General features: G+C 56.3%; 1 protein-coding gene across 1 annotated transcript; it reads left to right on the top strand.

The window, feature by feature from the left end:
• The first annotated feature begins 2,652 nt into the window (after nucleotides 1-2,652).
• SNX1 (sorting nexin 1) lies at nucleotides 2,653-14,841 on the top strand. Its single transcript, XM_030955559.1, has 15 exons — nucleotides 2,653-2,803; nucleotides 5,661-5,763; nucleotides 6,592-6,725; nucleotides 7,266-7,332; nucleotides 8,380-8,423; nucleotides 9,324-9,465; nucleotides 9,958-10,036; nucleotides 10,284-10,359; nucleotides 11,403-11,516; nucleotides 11,644-11,737; nucleotides 12,611-12,816; nucleotides 13,389-13,532; nucleotides 13,870-13,950; nucleotides 14,234-14,305; nucleotides 14,431-14,841. The coding sequence occupies exons 1-15, from the start codon at nucleotides 2,672-2,674 to the stop codon at nucleotides 14,479-14,481; spliced, it is 1,539 nt and encodes a 512-aa protein (XP_030811419.1). The 5' UTR covers nucleotides 2,653-2,671; the 3' UTR covers nucleotides 14,482-14,841.
• Nucleotides 14,842-14,981: the final 140 nt, after the last annotated feature.

The following is a 14,981-nucleotide window of genomic DNA, read 5'->3' as shown; positions in this document are numbered from 1 at the left end:
ATCTGGCAAAAGGCAAGGAGAAGGGAGGGATGCTCAGAGGATTGAGGAGGAGAAAGGAGTGCTTAGAGAGGGGATCAGATCACACACCTGAGCACACAGGGAGTTGAATGGGCTGGAAAAGAAGGGATGTGGTGGGGAAGGTAAGTCAGAGCTTGTCCTGATAGGGAAATAGAGATTGATGCACACGTGGGGAGGTCTTAAACATATGTGGGTGGGTAATAAAGCACCTCTTGTCTCCAATGAGCTCCCAAAGGCTGTTTAGTTTGAAGTGTTCCAGTTGGAAGTACCTTGAGGCATCTTCCTAAGCAATTCTGATCCCCCCCAAGATGATCCTCACTTTTGTATCTGAGGCTGAGTGTGTGCAATGTCTGCGCCCACTGTGGGAATCTTGGTAGCTCCTGCCTGGTTTTATGGTGGGATTTCCCCTGATCCTGTGGGAGAGCTGGCACTGGGCCACCTCCGCCCACCCAGAGGCCTAAACCTGACACCCAAAGCCTGGTGTGTACTCAAAAGAGATTTGCAGCAGAAAGTTGTCTCATCCTCAGACTGCCCAGGCTCTGACCCTGAGTGGATAAAACCATTCCTTTAAAATAGCATCCTTTAGGGGCTAAAGGGAGAATTTACAGAGAATAAGGCTGTGGGGGCTCAGGTGGGATTTATCTCCACTTCTTATCAAGGTAGCTCAGTTTCTTCTCCTTCAGAGAGTGCAAAGTCCACTGGCAGGACCTCCCAATCCTCCTGGCAGCTCTATCTCCTGCTGCTGCCTCTCCTGCTCAGCCTAAAGGATGTATGTGCTCCTCATGCTTTATCCTTAGGGAGTTTTCTGGGACAGCTCTGTTCATTCCTAGCCATCCTCTTCAAAAGAGTGACACTGCAGGCTCTCCATGGGGTGAGCCCCTCCTTCCAACCCCACTGAGGCAATCTGGGGAGAATCCAGTGTGAGGTCTCACCTGCCAGTGAAAGAACAGACCTTGCTGTTGCAAATCCCAGGGAGAATTTCAGGCAGGAGGGAATTAGCAGCTGCTCATTGATAGCAGGAGCTGGGGAGGACACCGGCGAGTCCTTCAGATAAAGATAAGCTGTGTTCTGTTTTCTGTTTGCTCCTTGCCTGAGTGCCAGCGTGGATGAAGGATGAAAGTGTGACCTGGCTGCACATGTGTGCTACACCAGGTTCTCTAGCATGGAAGGTTGGAGATCTCTGCTGGATTTTGCTGCTCCATTGCAGGAGAAAACTGAGGGAAAAGAAGCAAAAGCCATCTCTGTTACTCTCCCATAGCACCCAGTGCTTCCCACCTGGAGGAACAGACCCTCTCCATGGGCAGCACCAGGAATGAATCCAGCTCAGGAGGGGTCTTGCAGGTCAGGGACCCCCAGATCCTTCAGCTGCATCTGGATGCTCTCCCTTAATCCAGAGCTGATGGAAGTTTAGGGGGTCTCACCTGCCCAGCTCCTCCTGGTGCTCTCCTGAGAGCATTGCTGGCCCCACAGCGTGGTGGTGACCCATGACCATGGGCTGTCACTGTCCTGGGGGCAAAGGGGGGTGTGTGGGGCTCACCCTGGAATGCTTTGGGGTGTGTGGGCTCACCCTGGAATGCTTTGGGGTGTGTGGGGCTCATCCAGGGCTGTATGTGGGTGTTGTATGAGGATAATCCTTCAAGGTGTGTGGTGTGGGATGTCTTGGGGGTTATCTGGACATGTCCTGTGGGAGTGTGGGGTTAATCCTGGGATGTCTTGAGGTTATGGAGCTCATCCTGGGAGGCTTTGGTAGGTGTATGGGCTTCATCCTAGGGCATCTTCAGGGTATGGGGCTCATCCTGGGCTGTTCTGGGGTCTTATAGGGCTCGTCCTGGTCTACCTCCAGGGAATGAGGCTTATCCTGGGATGGTTTTGGTGGGATAGGACTTATCTTAAGGTGCTTTGAAGGGTATGGGTCTCATCCAGGGATGTCTCGGTGGGGTGTAGGGTGCATTCTGGGCATTTTTAAGGTCTGAGGCTCATTCTGCAAAATCATGGTGAGTAAATGACTCATCCTGGGATAACTTAAGTGGTTTAGGCTCATCCTGGGATGTCTTGGTGAATAGATGGGGTTCATGCTGTGCCATTGTCAGGGTCTGGGGCTTATCCTGGAACATCCTGGGGGCGAATATGGCTCATCCTGGGACATCTTCAAGGTCGGTGGCTCATCCTGCGACATCTGGAGTGGTGTATGGCTCATTCTGGGATGTCCTGGACTTTGTATGGAGTTCATGCTGGGACATCTCTAGGTTATGGGGCTCATTCTGGGACAGCTTCAGGGCACAGTGCTCACCCTGCGATGTTTTCGTGTGGGGGGTGGGAAGGGGCTCAGCCTGGCGTGTTCTGGGCCATACGGGAGCACTCCCCGGGCTGTGGAGAGGACAGGGGATCAGTGTCGGGGCGCTGCGGGCACGGGGCGCCCTGAGCTCCCCGCGCTCCTCCCTCCGCCGCCACAATGGTACGGCCGCCACCCCGTTCCCATGGTGACGACGCGCCGCCTGCCAGCGGCGGCGCTCATTGGCTGTCGCTGTAGAAGGGGGCGGGGCGAGCAGGGACGCTGCCCAATCTGCGGCCCGTCCTCAGCCGAGGCCCCGCCCCACGGGTCGAGGCGTGGCGGGCGCTTCCGGCGGGGCGGGCGCGGGCGGAAGCGGCGGCGATGGCGTCGGGCGGCAGCCGCGGGTCCCGCTCGCCCTCCCCGGCCGAGCGCCGCCCGCCGCCCTTCCCCGAGCACCGCGGGCTGGGCGCCCCCGACAGCGACTCGGAGGGCGAGGACATCTTCACCGGCAGCGTGAGTGCGGCCGCGGGCGGCGCGCCGCCCCGGGGGCGCTGCGGGGCCGGGCCCGTGTGCGAGGAGCTGCCCGGGGCGTCCTCCGGGCTTGGTGAAAATTGTGCGGAACGGCCCCAAATCCCCGAGTGAAGGGGGAGGGCGATGCCTCTGGGGTCGTGTCCCCTCAGCGGGAGCCCGGGCGGGGCTCGGAGCGCTGCCGTGGCTGCGGGAGCGAGGGCAGGTTGTGCTCGGCCGCTCCCGTGTGCCCGGGCTGTTCCCTCTCCCATCCTGCACAACTCCTGCCCGAGGCCGGGCTGGGTGGCGCTCGGAGCAGCCTGCTCTGCTGGAAGGTGTTGTACCCATGGCAGCTGCTGCAGCGAGGTGGGGTCAGGGTCCCTCAGGGGCAGGCACAGCTCAGCCTCTTCACTGTGAGGCTTCCCTGGGGGAAAAGGCTCCATGTGCCTTCCCCACGTCGTCAGCTCTGCTCCCCTCCACATCCACAGGGTGCTGCCGCGGTGCCTTCCGTCTGAGATTGAGGCTGCTGAGGTGACAGGAGCCATCCAGTGTCCCCTGCTCACCAGGGCTCCGTGCTGGGCTGCAGGAGGGTTTTGGAGCCTTTGGTGGCACTGGTTCAGCAAACCAGGTGCTGCTGCACAAATCCGTGCTGAGGGTGGAGGTGTGAAGGGTGCCAGCAGCTTGCCTGGTTTCCAGCAGTCCTCTGTGCAGCAAATCCAGGTTGCTGAAGGCTGCTGGCCTTGACTCCTGCTGGCGTTTCCCAGGTTTGCTCCAGGCAGTGACCAGCAGGCAGGAGGGGAGTTCAGACTGCCTGGTGCTTTCCCAGTCAGCTGAATTTCCCCAGCCAGCCTCTGCTCCTTGGCATCAGCATCTTCATGGAGCAAGGATCTCGGCTAGAGGGGCCACAGAAGCCCTTCCTGGAGGCTGGAATGCCGTGGGGGTGATTCCCTGAGCTCTGGGAGCCTCTGGCCACCTCACCCAGGCTTTTTCCAGCCTGCCCGATCCAGCGGGAGGCACAGGAGGAGTTGGTGTCTGTGGCAGGAAGTTCTCCAGGAAGATTTGCAGTTTTCCAGCCTAGGGAGGCCTCGAGCAGGAGATTGTGGCCATGGCCAAATGAACCTGCTGGGAGTGGCCTGGCCAAGCTTCTCCTGCCACTGCCACGAAGCCAGAGCTGCGTCTGCCCTGCTCTGGGGCAGCTCCTGCCTGCTGTCTGTGAGCTGTGCTTGTGCTTTGCAGCAGGAAGAAGGGAGATTTGGGGCAATGTGGAGAGATTGTGACCTTGTGAGGGTGGAACTCGCACTGCCCTGGGCTAAACAGCAGCTGGGTTTGTTTGGAAACCTGGGAAAGTCCAGCCCTGGGCCTTGCAAGAGGAAGGTGCTGGTCCCTGTGGCAGGCACCAGGCCATGGAGATGGTCTGGAACTTCCCAGGAGCTTCCTTGGGAGAGGAACTGGAGGATGTAGGAGGTGGCTGGACGGTCTGTGGCCCGCCAGGAGGGGTGAGCACAGGGTGCCGTGAGATTTCATGGGAATCCCACATCCCTGTGCTGGCAGGGGAGGCTGCTGAGCCCCAGCAGCTTATCAGTGTTTGTGGAAGCCACTGCTGTAACTAGCACAGGCCTGCTCTTGTGACCCGGTGCCTTTGCTTGTCTGTGCCCTTGAACGTTAGGAAAACAGTGTGGGGAGCAGGGGAGGCAGATCTGCCTGGCTGCTGGTGCTCAGCAGCACCTGGGAACCAGCAGGGCTTGGGTCAGAGCTGAGCACAGGCAGAGCTGGACCTCCCCTGTCAGTTGGCAGAGGCTGGATCCCTTTCTGGGGCTGCCTCCAAGGATCAGCTCTTCCCAAGGAGTTGTGTTTCCCTGTGGTGAGGGCCAGGCTGGCACAGGGGGTGCTGGGGGTGCTGGATCCAGCCCCAGACATGGCTGGTGTCCTGTCTGGGCTGATCTAACCAGGCCACTGCAGCAGCAGATGGAGAAGTAGGAGCAGGGCGTGGTGCTTGCGTGTCTGAGAGCTAAAGGAACTGAGGAACCGCTTTGTCCATGCACAGTGGGTTTCTTTATGAGCCTGAATCCTCCCTGGGGGAGCAGAGGAGCTGTGTGAGCCCTTTCCTCAGAGCTCAGCACTGGCAGCAGTCCTCCTGCTGGCCTGGACACCGGTCTGAGGGAGCCTGGGGGGATGCTTGGCATGGAGGGCTCTGCTCCCATCTCCATCACTAACACACACAGCTCCTGCCTTTAGCTGCTGTGATCCAAGCTGGGAGCAGTCCCTGCTCTAGGAAAACATCCTAAAATACAGGAGCTCTTGCCATTGTGTTTCAATGGCTGTTTTGTTGTTACCACCTCAAAGAGAAGCTGCCTCAGCACAGCTTCACTCCTTCAGGAGCAACGTGATCCCACGGCCCTGCCTTGCTGGAGAGAGTGCCCAGGAGCTGCTCTGGAGCTCTATTAGAGACTCCATTTACTGCCCATCAATGACCTGTGCTGCTCTCTGCTGGGACCTACAGAGCAGCACTTGCTGTCCCCTGCTTCCTTGGGATATCTGCCTGCCTGCAAAGTGAGGGGTGCTGTGGGATGCAGGCATCTGTAACAGCAATGCTGGAGCAGCTCTGTCTTCTGCTGGGGAGGACTGGTTGGCATAAAAGCTCTCAGGTGGGCTGTCCCCTTGTCCCCAGGCCTGCTCCCAGCAGCCAGGATGGTCCTTTCTGGGTGGGAAGTGGCTCCAGAGTTTGGTGTGACACTTGTTGTCCTTAGGAGTGGCAGAAGGGGGGATGCTGAAGGGCACAGGGTGGTGGAGAGGGAAGGTGGCAGGTTTGCTCCTCCATCCCTCAGTGTAGTGACCTGTCTGTGACCTTTTAATCCTCCCACAGAGCAACTCCCCAGCCCTGAAAGAGGAACCTCCTCTCCCTGTGAGCAGCTCCTCCAAAGAGAACGGAGTTCACGTGGAGCAGGATGATCAGGACCTGTTTGCAGGTGAGTCTGGGAGTGCTGGGCCTCTCTCAGCCCCAGGCCTGGAGTGATAGCCCTGAAATAACCAAAAGCAGATCATAAATCCTTCTCTCAAAGACATGTTTGAGTCCCCTTGCTCTGGTGTTGTGTTCAGGAAGGTTGGAGCAGCCCCTGCCAGGTCTCTGGGATAATCCTGCCACAGGAGAAACTTTGGGAGCTGGGGAGGATTAAAATGAGATTTTTGTTGCCTTAAGCCCTGAGGTGGTGAGTGTCTCCTCAGAGTTAAAGGGTTTTCCTTCTCCACCTTCTCCTGACTCCAAGCCAGTGGAAGAAGCATCTCTAGCAGAGACCTGGCTGTTCCCAAGGAACAAGAAACACAAACCCCCTGAGCAGGGGAAAACGAGGAGAGTCAGACATTCCCCAGCCCTGGCATGCTGGGCTGAGAGTCAGTTCTGGATACTTCTGCTAAGAGCTGGAAGTTTTTACATCCTCCAGGTGGAGAGGTGGCCTGGGAAGGAGCCTTCCTGCCAGGTACAGTCTGCCTTGGCTTTAGCTGCTCCAGGGTGCAGCTCCCCAAGCAAGGTGATCAGTGAGAGGTGATGCCTGGCTCCTTCTGGAATAAGAACTTCCTTGGATTGCCATGGTGGTCTCCAGCAGGAGTGATCAAATGCTCTTACTGCAGTGACAATGCTCTGTTGTGCACTTCCCAGTGCTTACAGGTGTCCTCCCCGTGGATTTCTTTGCTCATTAAGGCTGTGGTTACTTCCTGGATCCCACAAATCAGAGAATATTGCAATTCCCTTTCCAGAAACCCCCAGAGAGAGGCTGACCCTTGCAAACTTCTTTTGGCAGATGCCACTGTGGAGCTGTCCCTCGACAACACTCAGAACAACCAGAAGAAGGAGGTGGCCAAACCCTGCAGTCCTTTGCCCTCATTAGATGTAGCAGCAAGTTCTTCTAGAAACCTCTCAAAGAGCTACGAGGAGGTGAGAATTCCAAACTGTCCTGTGGGTTTCAAACTGTCTTTGGCAGGAACCTCTGTGTGTTCTCACTTGTAAACATGAATCTTAAATGATGTAATTCATATGTAATTATTGCCTTATTGCCTTATTGATTGCCCCCTGATTTGTGTCTCAGGCCATCAGTCTGGGACTGATGCCACTGCAGTGGGGCTCAGCTCAGCCTGGTGGCATTCCTGCTCATGTGGAATTCCTTCCAGAGCTGTCACAGTGCTGCATCTGGTCCTGAGGATCCCAGCTGTGAGTGGAGCTCTGCAGCTTCTTCTTGGGGCTGAGCAGTTTGTGCATCAGTCTGGGCAGAGAGTGGGGTAGGAACAGCAAACCCAGTTTGGGATCCTTGCCTGGACACAACAAGGAGGAGCTGGAAGGGTTTATAGGACAGTCCTGGCCAGACTGAGGTGCTAGAGCTGCCCTGCAGGGGGACAAGCTCACCATGATGGTCTGGGCTGGGTTGAGCCCTGATTTCCTGATTTTCACTTGCTGTCCCTCTGTGCTTTCTCCAAACAGCTGGAGGAGGAGGAGCAGGAGGACAAATTTGACCTGACAGTGGGAGTGAGTGACCCAGAGAAAGTTGGTGAGTTACAATTCTGCAGGGGAAAGGGCTGGGGGAGCCAGGCTGGGCCTGCAGCTCCTGCCCCGGGCTCTCTCCAAGCACAAACCTGAGCCTTCAATAACATTTCCAAGGCTTCCTCTGGCATCTTAAAGAAATGATGCTGCACAAAGCCCAGGGTGAGAATGAGCCAGGCCAGAGGCAGGTTCTGGAAAGCCCAGAGCCAGGTTTTTGGGATTCTTGGTGCCTGGCACTGTGGTGACCAGCTTGGCATGACCTCCACCTGTGTGGAGCTGGCATGGGGTAAGCAAAATTCCCTTAACCTGAAACTCAGTGCATTGTTCCATGCTCTGGCACATTCCCTGGAAGCTGGGCTTGCCAGGGAAACAACTCTGGCTGCAAAATGAGAAGCAAGAGGGTTTCTGTCTGTTGAAAGAGGGGTCAGAGTGTCACGACCAGCCATGTGGAAGTTCCTGGGGTGCAGAAAACCCAAGGGGACATCTGATGCCAGGCAGCAGAGCAGCCCCATGAGTGTTCCCACTGCGTGGCTTGTGATCTCTGGAGCTGGGAGGTGTAAATCAGATGTATCTTTAGGGTGGCACTGGAGCAGGGAGGATGCCCTTCAGATGAACTGCCAGGTGAACAAGGGGATTTCTGTGTGAGCTGGAGCAAACTGCCTGTGGTGTTCCGGGATCCAGCCCCATCCAGGCTGACTTGCATCCCGTGAATGGAGTGTTTCATGTGCCCCACAGCCCCTGAATTGTTGGGGTGTGAGCAGATGTGTGGAGCCAGCCCAGAGGCTGCTGGCACAACAAGTGCCCAATTGTCAGGGCTGGCTGCCCTAGGAAGTGTGGGGAGGCAGAAGCAGGTTGGGAAGTGGCTGCTGGGCAGGAGTCCAGGGCCGTGCAGCAGGATGCTGCCTCTGGTTTTGCAGGAAGATCCAGGGCTCCATCAGACCCAAAATCAGGATCACTGAGGCAGGAAAAGGTCAGGAGCCTTGTGCTTTGTGTTCAGGGAATAGTGGAAAGTGCTGAAGCTGTGATCCCAACACCTCCTTTCTGTTTTCCTTAGGGGATGGCATGAACGCCTACGTAGCCTACAAAGTGTCAACACAGGTATGTCTAACCCCTCTGTGTCTCATTTTCCATTGTTTTTCCATGCTTAAAGGCAGCTGCAGTGTGTGTCCTCAGCCAAGCCAGCAGTGACCTAAATAAACAGGAGGCCTGAATGGTTCTGTGGATTCAGGAGTTCTAATCCACAAAGGATGAGCCCAGCAGAGGAATAGGGTTGGAATCTGTTTGAAAGGAGACTGGCTTTATTTTCACAGGCAGTTCCCTCTTTGCAGGCTGAGAGGGATGCTCAGCATTGGAATGACATCCATTGGGAGAGTCCCTGAGCCCGGGGCTGCTGCTGAAGGTTCTGTGCCAGTGGCAGCAGCAGGCTGAGCTGACCTGAGCTCAGCACTCTCTGCAGAGCTGCTGCTGTAGTTGCATTCACATCAGCACTATTCCCCTCAGTTTCCATGAGAAATGCAGCTGCTGGAATGCTTTGGAGTCTGGCTCTGGGCTCTGCAAAGTTGCTCCAGCTGCCTGTGCCGTGGCTGCTGGGCTACAGGCAACCTGTGGTCTGGAGAAGAGACAAGAGGATTTCTTATCCTTAATTCCTGCTCTGCAAACTCAGCCCAAAGCACTGCTGGGCCCTGCAGTCTTTAGGTGGCCTGAGGGGTGTGTCCCTGTTCCCGTGTGGAGCAGGGATGATGGGATTAGCCAGTGGGCAGGGCTTACTAAGCAGCCCACGGCTGCAGGAACAGCTGTTTGTTATTTCATGCCATTAGTTCTGCTGCTGGCTCCAGGGAGAACCCAGTTGGGAGAGAAACAATGGAAAACCTGGGCCAAACCTTGCTCTGCTCACTGCTCACATCTTGCAGAGCTGGTCCTGTCCCACTTTGCCCCAGAGGTGCCAGCAGGGCCAGGCTTTCCTGGGGGAGTGTGACCCAGGTGCCATGTGTTCCCCAGACCAGCATGCCCATGTTCAGGAGCAAGCAGTTCTCGGTGAAAAGGAGGTTCAGTGACTTCCTGGGGCTCTATGAGAAGCTGTCAGAGAAGCACGCCCAGAACGGCTTCATCGTGCCCCCGCCGCCTGAGAAGAGCCTCATCGGTGAGTCAGGAGCTGCCCTGCTCAGGGCTGCCACTCCACAGCTCTCCTGAGCCCTTCTGATGGAGCTCTGTGCCCAAGGACTGGCTGCAGCAGTCTCAGAGCTGACAGGGAAGCTGCAGAGTAGACAGGGAAATTAATCTGGGTTCTGTGGCGCAGACGAAGCTCTGGCCCCATACCTGGAGCTCTGGACTTAAATCCTTGATGGAGTTCACAGGTGCCTCCCCACCTGCTTGGTGAAGAGTAAAACCTCAGTGGTGTCACTGAATTGCTGCTCACTTGAGTTCAGCCCATTGCTTTGCCTCTTTCCTGCGTGTCAGTTCCTTGGGTAGGAGCAGATTTCAAATTTCCAAAGTCTAATTCCTGTTGTAAGATTCCTCTCCTCCACTGTCACCCTGATAGTCTGCAATAAACCACTTTACCTTGTAATAAACCACTTCACCTTGTGTGTAGAGTTTGGAGCAGCTCATTAATCACATCTTCCCTCTGTGCTAGGCATGACCAAAGTGAAAGTTGGGAAGGAAGATTCCTCCTCTGCAGAGTTCCTAGAAAAACGTCGGGCTGCTCTAGAGAGGTATGACCCCATCAGCTGTCCCTGCACTGAGTGAGGGACCTCAGAGTGGTCTGCTCTTCATGGTGGCACCACCAAATTCCCCAGGGAGACAGGAGAACTGCTGGGTGAATTTAGAACAGTTGCTGGCTCTGATTTCCAGCGCCCCAGCTGCTGTTCTGGAGTAAATGCCAAGCTGTGATGGACAGATTTAAAATGCAAAGCTGGATTTGCTACAGCCAGAGTGACTCCTGGAGTTGTTCTCCCACAGGTACCTACGGAGGGTGGTCAGCCATCCGACCATGCTGCAGGACCCGGACGTCAGGGAGTTCCTGGAGAAGGAGGAGGTCAGTGGGGTGGAGTGAGGAATCCTTGGAAGTGCTGAAGGAAATGGTCCTTGAGCAGTTAATGAGGCAGGATCCCCCAGAGCTCAGTGGGGAGTGGCACAGCCCTGTAAGAGTGGGAGCTGCTGCTGGCACCAGGTGCCCACCCAAGCTGCCGAGCCATCCCCTCCGCTGGGAGAAAACAAACAAAAGGGCAGGGAGAGATCACTCAGCAGGTACCTCATGGGCAAAACAGAATCATCAGAACCACTTAATATGATGGCTGCCAGATGAAGAAGGTGAAAGGACTACAATGGCTTTGTAAGTAACATTATTTAGTATGGTCAGACAAACATTTTATTCAACTTCATTCTGACAGTTTTTTTTTTTTTTGAACAATTGGCTAACCCTCACCTTTGAAGATTGAGTAAATTCCTTTTTATTGTCTATATATATTTATTTTGACATCAGAATAGTTTCTGTTAGACAAATGTTCTCAAGACAGAGGTGATATTTAAGTGCATAAATAGGTAAAGACAACACTGGAAAAGGAGGGAACAGGGCAGAAGCGCCTGCAGTGAGTCAATTCCAGAGTAACACAAATTGAAGACGTTACAAGAAATATCCCAACACAGTTTAAAGCTTCCAGCTTGGGCTGGAAGGGACTTTAAAAGCCCAGCTCATTCCACCCCCTGCCATGGGCAGGAGCACCTGCTGCTATCCCAGGTTGTTCCAAGCCTCATCCACTGGCCTTGGGCACTTCAAGGGGTGGGGCAGCCACAGCTGCTCTGGGAAACCTGTGCCAGGGCCTCATCACCCTCACAGGGAGGAATTTCTTCCCAATATCCCATCTGTCCCTGCCCTCTGGCAGTGGAAACTCATTTCCTCTTGTCCTGTCCCTCCATCCCTTGTCCCCAGTCCCTCTCCAGCTCTCCTGGAGCCCCTTTAGACACTCAGTGGGGCTCTGAGCTCTCCCTGGAGCCTTCTCCTGTCCAGGTGAACACCCCCAGCTCTCCCAGCCTGGCTCCATCTCCTATGGCAAAGCAAACTTTTCCATTCCTTTCCAGCTCCCAAGAGCAGTAGGAACCCAGACCTTGAGTGGAGCAGGAATAATGAAGATGTTCAACAAAGCCACGGATGCGGTCAGTAAAATGACCATCAAGATGAACGAATCGGACATGGTGAGTGCTGGGGCACCTCTGGGCGTCCCTGTCCTCACTCCAGAGCCGTGTGCTCTTCCCAGCTCCAGCTCTGGGTGCAGGGAAAGCCCCCCCCTGTGGCAATCAGCTCTGCATTTCCCCGTTGCAGTGGTTTGAGGAGAAGCTGCAGGAGGTGGAGTGCGAGGACCAGCGGCTGCGGAAGCTGCACGCGGTGGTGGAGACGCTGGTGAACCACCGCAAAGGTGACCGGGGGACACCTGGGCTGGGCCTGGAGGGGGTCACCATTGTCCCAGGGACACTTCCAAGGAGCTGGGACAGTGCTGTAAAGGACTCTCTGTCCCTTCCTCCTGGGAGACCAGAAATGCTCACCCCAGTTCCTGTGTGCAGCTCCACAAGCTCGGCATGGCAGTGTGGAAGGGAACCGGGGTCCTGTGGGATCACAGGATCCCAGGATGGCTTGGGGGCTAAAGGAACCTTAAAGTCCATCTTGTTCCACCCCCCTGCTGTGGGTAGGGACACCTTCCACTATCCCAGCCTGCTCCAAGCCCTGTCCAGCCTGGCCTTGGACACTGCCAGGGATGGGGCAGCCACAGCTGCTCTGGGCATCCTGTGCCAGGGCCTCAGTTCCCTCACAGAAAAGAATTTTTCCCCCATATCCCATCCATCCCTGCCCTCTGGCAGTGGAAGCCATTTCCCTGTGTGCTGTCCCTCCATCCCTTGTCCCCAGTCCCTCTCCAGCTCTCCTGGGGCCCCTTCAGGCCCTGCCAGGAGCTCTGAGCTCTCCCTGGAGCCTTCTCTTCTGCAGGCTGATCAACCCTAATTCCCTCAGCCTGTCCTCATGGGCCTGAAGGCTGCTGTAGCAAACCTGACCTCTGGGAGTGGGGATGTTTTCCTTCCTCTGCATTTTTCACTGACTTCTGCAAAGCTGTGCCTGTCCTTGGGCTCAGCTGCTTCCCCTTTCCTCATGGCTGGAAGCTGCTGGCTCTGAGCCACTGCTGGCCCTTCCTGCTGCTATCTCCTGGAGCTGTGGGAAGGCAGCTCCAAGGGCTGAACCCTCTGCTGGGCAGCTCCTGGTGCAGCCAGGCCGATCTCCTGACCCTCACCCCGTTCCCCAGAGCTGGCACTGAACACAGCCCAGTTTGCCAAGAGCCTGGCCATGCTGGGGAGCTCAGAGGACAACACAGCCCTGTCCCGAGCCCTGTCCCAGCTGGCTGAGGTGGAGGAGAAGATTGAGCAGCTGCACCATGAACAGGCTAACAATGACTTCTTCCTCCTGGCCGAGCTCCTGGGGGACTACATCCGCCTGCTCTCAGTTGTGAAGGTGAGGACTCCTTTGCTCCTGCTCCTTGTACCCATCTAGGGCTTAGGGATGCCAGGAGGTGTTCCAAACTCAAGCACAGGGCAGAGCAGAGGGCATGCAGGGCATGGCCCCTTCAGGCAGAGGGAATCCTTGCTGGTTGGGCAGGTGTGCCCTGGGAAGGTTGGAAGATGCTGTAGGTGAGGCCTGGCTGTGCTGCTCTTCTCCAGAGGGGATGTGGAGCAGGTTCATGGCTTGTGGGTGACCCAGCCCTTCCAGAGGTGAAGGTGTAACCTGTGATACAGGGGCTGAAAACTGACCTGCCAAGTGCCTGCTGTGGCAGGGCCTGAGTGCTCCTGAGCTTGGGCATCAAATCCACACAGCCCATCTGGTGCACTGGGAAGAAGCAATCCCATGGGAGGAGCAAGTCCAGCAGGCTGACCCCTTCCTGCCCCAAAGGCCAGACCACCATGTCCTTGGTCCACTGGTCCATACAGGAGCTGTGGATGCTCCAGAGCAGGACCCAGTCTGTGTTCTGGCTCAGCTTTGGTCCAGGACCTCCTTGTCAGGAGAGCTGTGCCCCTCCTTCCCTCCAGGGAGCCTTTGACCAGCGCATGAGGACCTGGCAGCGGTGGCAGGATGCCCAGACCATGCTCCAGAAGAAGAGGGAGATGGAGGCCAGGCTGCTGTGGGCAAACAAACCCGACAAGCTGCAGCAGGCCAAGGATGAGATCTCGGAGGTAGGGAACGGAGCGTGGGGTCTGTGCTCTGCTCCTGCCCTCCCTGCTGCAGTGGGGAAGGAGCCTCCTGGGCTGGGGAAGGATCTTCCTGGGCTTGGGGGCGCCTCCTGAGCGGGAGGGAGAGGTGTCTGTGGCCAGGTTACACCAAGGGCCAAGGCAGCCCTGAGCGAGGCTGCTGGTGCTCCTGCCTCCTGCGACCTCCGTGCCAAGGTGGTGCCAGGGGCTGGGCTCTGCTCCAGCAGCACCTCTCACGTGCACAGTGCTGGCTCCAGAGCCCCATGGAGAGGGGGCAGGAGCTCCTGCTGCTGTGCCCAAGGTGCCATTGCTGTCTCTGCAGTGGGAGTCGCGGGTGACGCAGTACGAGAGGGACTTTGAGCGCATTTCTGCCGTCATCCGCAAGGAGGTGATCCGCTTTGAGGTACGCTGGGGCAGCCCTTGGCGCTGGCCTGGGCTCCTGCCCCTCCTCCTGGCACAGCAGCATCCCTGAATCCCAGCATGTGTGAGCTGGGGTCTTGCTGAGGGGGCTTCCCCACAGGGAATCTTAAAATGGAGCTGGGTGGGCCAAGATCCTCTGTGTCCCATGTGCTGCTCTCCTCACGGGGCCCCAGGGGGAACAGGAAAATCCTGCTGGTTTCTCCTTCCCCCTCCCAGACTCTGGAGGGTTTTGGTGGTTGCTCCAGCCTCATGCCCATCTCTTGCAGAAAGAGAAATCGAAGGACTTCAGAAACCACGTCACGAAATACCTTGAGACCTTACTGAACTCTCAGCAGCAGGTGAGTGCTCCCTGATGTGGTTTTATGTCCAAGTTCAGGCCGTGCTTGTGAATCTCTCAAGCATGACCCCCTGCACTGCAGCTCCATCCTCAAGGCTCCTGACTCTCTCCCTCTCCTCCCTGCAGCTGGTGAAGTACTGGGAAGCGTTCCTGCCCGAAGCCAAGGCCATTTCTTAATTGGACTGAGCAAACAAACCTGAATTTTGCCTTTTTTTTTTTTTTTTATATACACTATACCTCCTCCTCTTTTCCACGTGGGCGACCCCTCGTTCCACATGCTGGAGCTGGTAGAGGTGTCACCCCCAGAAGAACAGCTTGTGAGCCAGTAACTCTTCTAACTGTATATTTTTCATTTAGCAACATATATTTTCTTACTGAAGAGAAACTAGTTTCCTGCTTCCAGACCAGACCCACAGCCAGGGGGTTCATGAGATCTGGCAAATATCTATTTTTCAGGCTGGGTTTTAAGGCTCTAATGAATTATCTTACTCCTGCAGTGCCATTAAAGTTCTGTAATAAAACTTCTATCAGGGCAAACAGGCTCTGGGTGTTGGGGGTGGGAGTGGGAGCGGTCAGGGTGCATCCCTGGAGGCAGCAGAGCCTCCCCCGTGTTGTGACGGGACAGAGGTGACCTTGGGCGCTGCTCTGGCCACCTGTCCCCGCTCTTGATTAGGCTT

This window comes from Camarhynchus parvulus, chromosome 10, assembly GCF_901933205.1.
Source record: "Camarhynchus parvulus chromosome 10, STF_HiC, whole genome shotgun sequence".
Taxonomy (NCBI): Eukaryota; Metazoa; Chordata; class Aves; order Passeriformes; family Thraupidae; genus Camarhynchus; species Camarhynchus parvulus.
The sequence above is the reverse complement of the archived record's forward strand: the minus strand, read 5'-3'. Positions and strand labels throughout refer to the sequence as shown.

What these genes read in the sequence shown, in the direction of transcription:
- SNX1 (XM_030955559.1), top strand. Translation starts at nt 2,672, where the DNA reads ATGGCGTCGGGCGGCAGCCGCGGGTCCCGCTCGCCCTCCCCGGCCGAG. An exon ending in CCTACAAAGTGTCAACACAG is followed by an intron (nt 8,424 to 9,323) that starts GTATGTCTAACC and finishes TGTGTTCCCCAG; the next exon opens with ACCAGCATGCCCATGTTCAG. An exon ending in AGTTCCTGGAGAAGGAGGAG is followed by an intron (nt 10,360 to 11,402) that starts GTCAGTGGGGTG and finishes ATTCCTTTCCAG; the next exon opens with CTCCCAAGAGCAGTAGGAAC.